This window comes from Plasmodium fragile (assembly GCF_000956335.1).
Source record: "Plasmodium fragile strain nilgiri unplaced genomic scaffold supercont1.25, whole genome shotgun sequence".
Lineage (NCBI taxonomy): Eukaryota > Apicomplexa > Aconoidasida > Haemosporida > Plasmodiidae > Plasmodium > Plasmodium fragile.
This window is the reverse complement of record NW_012192605.1, coordinates 258,863-268,940: the sequence shown is the minus strand read 5'-3', so window position 1 is coordinate 268,940 and position 10,078 is coordinate 258,863. Positions and strand designations below refer to the sequence as shown.

At 38.8% G+C, this 10,078-nt stretch overlaps 2 protein-coding genes across 2 annotated transcripts; one reads left to right on the top strand and one right to left on the bottom strand.

Annotated features, from left to right (window-relative positions):
- Positions 1-2,887: 2,887 nt before the first annotated feature.
- On the top strand, positions 2,888-6,937 carry AK88_02578 (uncharacterized protein; the record flags this gene model as incomplete). The annotated part of the gene is made up of 1 exon (XM_012480203.1): positions 2,888-6,937. One exon carries the CDS (start codon positions 2,888-2,890, stop codon positions 6,935-6,937), a length of 4,050 nt encoding a protein of 1,349 aa, XP_012335626.1.
- A 1,659-nt stretch (positions 6,938-8,596) lies between these two features.
- On the bottom strand, positions 8,597-9,936 carry AK88_02577 (uncharacterized protein; the record flags this gene model as incomplete). The annotated part of the gene is made up of 2 exons (XM_012480202.1): positions 8,597-9,073; positions 9,667-9,936. 2 exons carry the CDS (start codon positions 9,934-9,936, stop codon positions 8,597-8,599), a joined length of 747 nt encoding a protein of 248 aa, XP_012335625.1.
- Between the last annotated feature and the right edge of the window lie 142 nt (positions 9,937-10,078).

Below are 10,078 nucleotides of genomic sequence, written 5' to 3'. Positions count from 1 at the left end.
AAAAAAAAAACAAAGTGCATATAAAAGTGAGGGTTTCATTTCAAGTGCGCACAATCGTATATGGACATATTCATTCCGTATATGAGTATCCTATTTGTTTTATGCGCAACATTAATTCACATATTACTTACACTTTGAGGGTGAAATTTTCATGCATGTACACAATTGGCCTCCGCTGGCAGCCGACTGCCACTTGCGCAGTTTAAGCGAACAGATCGTGCGCGCACGTTTATTTTTTTACATATGTTAGTGCTTCGTATGTACGTACGAAGCATCATAGTGTACTATGTATAATGCAGGTAAGAATCATCACATTGCACACTATTTATATTTATATGTACGTACCAAGCATTACATATTGTTCCTCGTATTTATATGCACATTCCCCTTGTGCACGTGTGAACATATGATCAACTGCTCAGCGAAGAACAAATCGTTGAGTGGTGAAATCGCGCTCACGCGAGTGGCGTATGCGCAACCCAGTTTGTTTTATGTGCCAAACCATTTTATCACACGTGAAAAGTATACAACTTATGACTGCACATATATGTGGTACTATGCGCTCTTAAAGTGAACGCATGCGCATAACCATATGGGCCATATTATAACATGAACATATGCGTTATATACTTACACGTATTAAATGCGTATACGTGTGGCGCGCGCATATAAATGTGATACATGCACGCAAGCTCAGAGGAATGTGTCACTTACATATTTATAGCTTACATTATGCCACATATATAAACTATATGTGTTCATTTTTACATGTGCCACAAAACATATGCATACAAGGCCTACCCGTATACATACCGTAAACACGTTTGCATTTATTCTTAAAAAAAGAAAAACAAAAAAAAAAAAAAAAAAAAACGGAAAAAACCCAAAAGTTGAATGCCACAATTGTTAATTCAAATTGCATTCCAAAAAAAAAAAAAAAATTGGAGGGCAATTCCCACGGACTGCTAAAAGAACAGGGGAAGTATATATATATATATAAATAATAAGGCGGAGATGCAAATGGGAGGAAAAATTAATTATTCATTTATTTGCATATTGTTCCTGCTCGTTCATCTTCATGTTGTTTATATATATTTGCATCAAATATGCCTATTTTAAAGAATCATTTGTTGTATTTTTTTTTCCCCCTTAAGCATTCTTTTTTAAAATTATATATCATTTTCTTTTTAGTTCACTAAAATTTGTTTATGCGTATATAATAAAACCAACGCGGACCAGGCGCAGCAGTAGCTTGCTAAAAAAAAAAAATAAAAACTGCTCAAAACAGGTGATATGATTTATATATACATATATATGCATATATATATATATATATATATATATACATATTAAATATATACATTTTATATATATATATATAACGTGCAATCCATGATGCATTATATGCAAAGAAAATAGAATTGAAAACAGCATGATTAAATTAAAAAACGCAAAATTAAGCGTAAAAAGGAAGGAAGAAAGGTGGTAAGAAGGCAAGGTGTACCATTTGATCCGATATAAAATTAAGATACAATAAAGGATTAAGAACGTTATATAACGGAATTAAAAAAATAAATAAAATAAAGTAAAATATTAAAAATAAGGCACAACAAAATAACTCATAAGGGATTGAAAAACAAAAAAAAAGAAAAAAGCCAAATCGATCGTAGGATATAAGAACATAAAACACAGTATAGTTATATATATATATTATAATCTTCCCCTAGTTTTGCATTTTTAATTTTTGTATTTTTTTTTTTTTTTTTCCTTTTTTTCCCCTTTTCCCATTTTCCCCCCTTTTTTCCATATCCTTTTTTTTTTTTTTTTTAATTTATATACGTGCTTGTAAAATATTTATACACAAATTATTCTAGCCACAGGGGGCGTAATATTAGTCCCCGCTCTTAATACCAGAGTTGACGCATTAGCATTTGCGCTTATGTACATATGCATATGCAATTGTTTTTATATATATATATATATGTACATACGTATATACACAAAGCGCACATATCTGTACGAGGCCGCAGGTGTTGAGGCATCCCCCATGTGTTGTTTATGGCATATGCGTATGTGACAAGTCCCGGGGCTTAGACCCATTCAGGGAGAACCGTGACTTGGCATTTACACCCAGCGCGAGTGCAGTATCTTTGCAGAGCTGCCCGTGCTGCTCCCGGTTCATTTCCGCTACTGTTTTGTGCGACTAGTGCCTTGTATGCACCTGTACATACGTGTGTATGCGTCCAGGAGCGAAACAACCTTTAAGGTACGCCCATGCATAAGTACACATAAGTGCGGATACATGGGTGCACATTACATACGGGTACATATATATCTGTGCGCTCCTACTTATGCATGCTCGCCCGTCCATTGCACCCCCGCATGTGCGCATTGATACCACGTGCACGCAAAGAGGGCGGCACGCAAACTCATACATGACAAAAAAAGGTTAACGGGGCAGGAAGGAACAAGGACGTTCAGAGTAGGGAAAGGCAGACACAACAGTAACAAAACGACCATAGCACATAATTGAAAGGAAAAAGGAGGAACTTTTCTTCCGCCTAGTTAATTCGTATTTAACATGGGCAGAAGTTTTGAGGCCAGCATAATTATAGTCAGCCATCCGAGCGCGCGCAACACACTTTTGGCGTATGCTTAGCTCACGTGGAAGTTGCGTACGGAACCTTCTTGTGTGCGTGGTCGTGTACTTCGTCGTGTGCGCGCCCCCGCCCCGTCCACGCTCATACACGTGTATGCATATAACATATATGTGCATATATGTATATGTGTGGTGCACACATACACGAGTGAGCATCCCCTTGGCGTTTGCACTTGGACATACCCTCCATACATATATGCACGCGCAACAATACGGCCCATCTTCAACATGGATGCAATAGCGACGGATAAAGAAATCACCACCAAAAATGAGGAGAAAAACGTAAACGGAAATGATCTTCTAATGGGGTGGTCAAGTGTAAAAGAAAATGAAGGAGAAGTAACATATGATAAAAAAGAAGACGCAGAAATATCTATGCATATGAACGAGCAAGATAAATTAGACGTACCATCATTGGTCGAAATATGTAAACAACAATTGATAGTAATTTTGAAGGACATGTGTGCCGATTCGAATAGTTCAGATGAAAAAACTTCGTTTATGTATCACCTGAACAGGTTAAGGAGTGCAGTAACCGTTGTAGATTTGCATAATTATATTGCCGTTTTCGGCCCATGTTTAAGTTATAACAAATTGCCCTCCACATGGAACATATCCGTATGTGATTATTTAAAGCAGCAGTTGAATATACTTCGAGCTGCGGACTCACAACAGAATTCGAGTAACTACGTGAGCTATTTAGAATTACATAACGATTATGAAGATATTTTAAATCACAAGAAAGGAAACACAACGATGACGTCTAGTAACAGCATAGAAGGAAAAATTAATTCGAATAATATAAACTCGCATTTGTCCATGAAAGGTAGTAGCATACATATGAATTCTGCTAACAGTACGAATAATGTGAGCGGAAATGTAAATGGAAATGCTAATGGACATATGAGTATGAATACGGATGGGGGCAATCTAGGATCTTTCGCATTAGGTGATGATGAAGATAATAATATTGTAGAACATTATTATGAGTGTCTCATGAGGACCAAATTATCTGATGATTCTCCTAATTGTGTAAAATATATGATGAACTCTAAAAATGATTCCTTAAGCAATACGGAAGTGGAAAATGTGATATCGTATTTGAAAAAGTACGAAGTGAAAGCGAATAAAAATTACCTCAGTTTGGAGGATGAGTTGAAATATACCAGAGATTCAGATTTTGAATACCAGGAGGATTACCTAAAGGATAAGACTTTGTATGACTCCGATTTGGATGATAATAATTTATTTGATAGTAACCTGATAGGCAGCAGCAGGAACATGAATGGAAGCAGTAGCAGCATGATGAATATGAATTTGGGCATTCCGAGTAGCGGAACGGCAAACAACAATAACAGTAACAATTTGAGTAACAAGAATTATAATATGAAATATGATTCTATGAAGAAAAATAATAGCGATGTTATGAACACATGGGCGAGAGCATGTACGGAGGGACATCCTGAATATCTTCCTAGAATCCCTGGGGTTCGATTCAATCCGAAGAAGCAACAATGGCTAGCTGCTTGGAATGATAACACCAGGGAGATCAGGAGGTATTTCTCCGTTAAGCAATACGGTTTTGAACAAGCCAGAATTTTAGCCGTGAAAGCTAGACAAGAAGCTGAAAAGGCAGGCGCCAGATGCAAACCCATGTTCCATGTGCATGGAAGGAAGCCAATGGAAAACGCGGCAAATGATATGATGAAGAGTAACAATGATATGATGATGGAGGATGGTAGCATGGGGAATAACAATATAGGCGGACACAACAACATGGGAGGAAGTAACGTGGGTGGCAATATGGGCATGATGAGTAGTAGTGGACACAATGCGGCCCACGTAGGAATGAACATGGCGATGAACAGTGGAGGCATGCCTGGAGGAGGCACACACGAACATATGAATAAGAAAGATTTATTGAAAAATGAGAATAATAAAGGAATTAAGAGAGGAAGAGGGAGGCCTCCTAAGAGGAAACTTAGTGAGAATTCACAACTCTCACTAGACGATATGGAACAGACTTTGTGTAGGAATGGGGGGGAAAACGCAGAATTGATGGAAGCCATGGATTCGTTTGATAAGAATTGTACCAGACCCATGAAGGGAGTATCTTACAATGATAGGAAGGGTTCTTGGCTAGCTTATTGGTCCATAGGGAAGAATTTCCAAATGAGAAGATTCCCCATAAAAAAGCTAGGGTTCGAAAAGGCAAAGGAGCTAGCCATTCAGTGCAGATTAGAAGCAGAACAAGCAGGAGCGACAACGACGGAAAATAGAAACAAAAGGATTAGAAACTTGCTAAGTATGAATTCGGACAATACGATGGATGTAATGATGGACATGAATTCTCTAGACCCAGATGATAACCTAAATGATACGAATAAAAGCATGAATGGAAATATGATGATGTCGCAGATGCATTACTATAATGCACATGGAATGAACAACAACAATAATATGCACCCAAATAAAATGCCACATAGCGATTGCCAAGAGAGCGAAAATGATTATTCGCCTACGAAGAGGACAAGGGCACCAAGGGGAAGAAGAATGGAAAGCCTAACTGCACGTGCTAGTGCTTTGACCCCAGTAGAAGGGGTTCGCTTCGACCCATATTCTTATTCCTGGTTCGCCAAATATTTAGAAAATGAGAATTCCAAAGAACCCAAAATCTCCAAATACCTTTTAAAAAAATGGGGTTTCAATAAGGCACACAGTTTGGCTGTGCATACGGTAAAGTGCGCCTACAAAGCTGTGCCGTTTACAGACGAGGAGCTGATTAACATATTTAATGTAGACTCGAAAAACCTCGTAAATAACCAGAACAGCTTGATGAACTTGGCATTTAAAGACACGTACGGAAATACCGCAGGGGCGACTGGAAATGCCTACAACGACAAGAACTACGGTGCAATGGGGGTCCCGAGTTCAGCGAATGACGCGCTTATGGGAAATATGGGGTACATGAATGGTGCCATGGGTAGCAACGTTGGCATGGACCATGTGGTGGGCGGCATGGGTATGGGCACAGGTGGTGGCGGCAACTTCGCGCAAAATATGGACCCATACAAAGGAGGCGTAAACAATACGCATGGCGTCATGAACAACATGGGTAACAGCTCCACGCAGAATAACCCAGATATGAGCAACATGAATGATGAGGGAACGGCTGTCGGGAATGGAAGCAACAGCAACATACAAAGTAACATGGACAATGCGAAAAGTATGCTAAACAACGTCGACGGCGCAAACAATATGAATGCCGCCAACAAAATAGACATGATGAACAGCTGCACGTATAACTACAATAGTGGCGTAAACGACAACGCAGGGGGGGTAGTGGCAGCTGGAGCTAGCCAAAATAATTACCACCACGGGGGATTATTACCCAACAGCGGAATCATTATCGGTACCAGCTTAGGTGAGAACAATGTGAACGCCGCATCATCCATGAAACACAATACAACCATTGGAGATGGAGTAAATATGTATATGAATGAACAAATGGGGTTAAATGCAAACTACAGTGGGAAAGGTTTTCCCTCAGGAGAGGTGTTAGGTGCGTCTTCAACCCTGTTGGACGATGAAAATTCAAAGGTGTTAAACAAAGCACACCTAATGGACAGCAGTAATGGCGCAGGAAATAACTGCAGTGAAAATCTCATACAGAATGGTAGTGTAGATAATTATATGATGCTTGGCGAGTGCATGCTAAATAATAACAGAGAGGTGGGCACGGCTCATGTCGGCAACAAGACAATACGTGGAGGTGGGGGATCAGCATGTGGCCATCACCACATGGATGACCCAACTGCAGTGCGACTAAACGACATGCACATGAATGCAGAGAATGACATGAACGCCAATCCAGCAAATACCCAATACGGCATTGCATCTACGGGTTCTAACATGAACATGAATTCTGAATCGGTCATGGATAAGGGCATGGTCAACAATGACAATAATAATAGCGTCCTGGAGGGGCGTGAGGGTATAGACAGTAGTAGAGTTGTGGACAATCCCTTGGAGCAAAGGAAGTTTGTAAATATTATGAACGAGTCAGGCAATATTGATAACGGTGTAAACAATGACAACGGCGCGAATAGTAGCTATGCTAATAATAGCCCATATGGCCCAAACGCAGGTACCAATTTTAACACGTATGATGGTGAAAACGGGGGCACGTCCAATATGATTGGCTCTAATGCAAATGAGCTTAACGAGTCCTCCATGTATTACATGAATGTGAAGCCGGAGATAAAGACCGAACAGTGAGGAGGAATCACCAGCATTGTGAGCACGAGGAGTATAAGAAGCCAAGGAGGCAAAAAAAAAAGAAAAAAAAAAAAAAACGCATACGACGTGCAATGAGCCAAGTGGACGGAAGAGTCCGGAGAAGGCCAAGCCCAAGGGCCATCGTGGAACAAGCGAAACGAATAAAAAGTTTGGCGAGCAAGTCGGATATGACAGTCGTACCAGGACGGAGACAGAGTTGCACTGAGGCGTCCCTGTGTGATGTATGCGACGTCGTATGAAAGCACGATTATGTGCCAATGTGTTTGGCCCACCATATTATTGGTAGCGAAGCAGAGCGAAGCTTTTTTTTTTTTTTTTTATTTTATTGTACCCGTTTATGAACTATATGTATTGACAAAGTATTTGTCATGTGTATTGGCCATGTATTTGACCTGACCATCCATGGTGCCATTTATTTATTTATTGTTTTTTTTACCGTGTTACAAGACACATCGTTATTGCTACATAACTGTGTTTGCAATTCGTTGATATATATATATATATATATGTATATATGTGTAATATGTATATATATATATATATATATATATATATGTTTTTTTTTTTATATTGTATTTTGTTCTATTTTTCTCTTCCCATTCGTTCCCAATTATTCGATTCCACCATTTGTTTTCACCATTCGTTTCTCCACCATTCGATATTATACTCCCCCTCTCCAGATGGGCATTTTATTTTTTAAATAATTTAATCAAGTATGAATTTATATGTTTTTATAAACAACCCCTCCACCCTTCCTTATATTTCCCCTTGTTAATGCGCAAAGGCGCGTGTTTTTATGTCTTGTATGAGTGTGCATAATGTGTATATATATACACAAAGGCACGCGCACGCGCACACAAGCGAACAAACACATGTCAGTGTTAAAGTGTTACCTGCGTTGCATATATGTTCGTGTCATAACCCATAGATTGCACACGCGTTGCCCGTTTGCACTTTTACACTTTATTAATGACCAACATACCGTATTTAATATATTTTTTTTTCCTTTTTTTTTTTTTTTTTTTTAAATGTAAACCTATCTCCTTTGTACATGTAGATTCGTGTATGTGCACATGTACGGGGATGCACATGTGTGTATATTTTATCTTCATATATATTTGGGGCGCTTTATATGTACGGACTTGCATATGTGCCCATTATTATATGTTGTCTACCGCATGTGCTGTTTATGTTATAAAAACATATTTCAACATTAATAAAAGGAAAATAAATTTTTTTTTTTTTATATCATATTAAAACAAAGTTGGAAGAATAGGAGTTTTTGTTCTTTTTTTTTTTGTTCTTTGAACATCCCAGTGGATGGGAAGTTTTAAACATGTCCTGATTGGCGATTTGTTTTCGCGTGAAACCCGGCTTAGATCAGCATAGGGTTAAGAAAAATGAGGATAATTACTTCCATCCCTTCGTATAAAACTTGGATAGACACAAATAAGCATATATGTGTACAACATGAGTATGTGTATTTCCGCAAGGTCGGCAAAAAATCTGCTCCGTTCCCCCGGATTTACAAACATGGGTACACAGTTGAGCAAGTGAAGTGACAAAATGGGCTGGCATGCTCAAACGGTTGCTTCTCTGTGTATGTGTGTGTGTGCCTTTTTTATGCGCCCTTTTTTTTTATCTTCCCTTTTTGACGAAATTAGCAATGTTGGTAATTCTCTCACGTAACTTTGGTGTGATTTCCGGCTTGGCTCTTTGGTGAATCTCCAGGTGCTTCAATATTTGACCAGCTCGATACCAGTTAATGTCGCTATTCTGTCGCAAACTCATAAATAAGTTGTGTTTGCCATCTAGGAGCATGCCTCGTGTCTCTTTTAATTTTCTGTTCGCCTCAAGTGATAACCTTTCCTGCTTCTTGGCATCCTTGTAATGTTGGCTTTGTTTAACTCCGTAAGGTATTTTGTCCTTTATCTTTTTTAGTAAGTTGACCCGACACCGCGCGATCATTTTTTTTATTATTATCTTCCTGTTCTTCTTATGTCGTGTGGACGGCAACAGCTTGTACAGATATGCCCTTGTGGGTGATGGCCCGCTTGTAGGTTGCTCTGTAGAACAATTATTGTCTCGTATATTTATGTATGCATTTGGAGGAGGCTGTTGTTGGGGGTAGACAAATGGAAGACAACGGATGGTGAATTGACCCGTGAACCCCAAATGGCAAATTTACAAAATGACAAAAAAAAAAAAAAAAATGATCAACTTTAGGGGAACACTTAATGGGATTGTTACATCGGGGTGAATAGTTGGATGGCATGTTTTTTTCTTTTTTCTCTGTCTCTCCTTACACCCCTACGCTCAGTACACCACGACCTTCTGTACTGTGTTCGCTTTTATCACACACAACAGGATTGTCAAAATGTACTTCCTTCAAGCGCTTGCACACATAATACGCGCTTCAAATAGGCTCAAATGGGAATGCTTCGGTGAAATTCGTATTGCAGACTTGTTGCATCAACTAGCATATGGCGCACCTGCACACATGCCCAGCGGCAACGGCATCTATACGTGCATAATATATACAACTAAAGAGGGGGGAGCTTCCCGTGTTGTCGGATGCACACATAAGAAACGTATTAACAATATATATTTTTTGTTTGTATGTAAATGTGCACAGACTATATCATGCCGGGAGGTATACTGAACGCCACTGCTGCCAGCAGGAAGTCGGCATGCAGGACATTCCGTACCCTTGTACTTGACGCTTGCCCATTTGAAAGTGTCCCTTTATCGCTTAATTCATCATCAGACTTTAAAATGTAAGAAAAAAAATCCTTATCCTTTATTAGAATTTCGTCATTATTGTCATAACACGGTAAGTCGCTCTCGTCATAGAGTTCGTTTCTGTGGTTGGCATTTCCCGTTTTGTCATTTTCTTCCTTGGTAGGAAATTTACTGAAATTTTTCTTGTTGGTATATTTTACGATTTTTTTTTTTTTTCTTTTATCCTTCAAAACCATTTTGTTCAAATGTTAGAAGTTCCAATGACTTAACAAGAGAAGAATTTCCTCTACGGGATGCCCAACATGGTTTTAATAACAACCCAGGGGAAACACATAAATATATATATATGTATATTTTTTTTTTTTTTTTTTTTTTTTT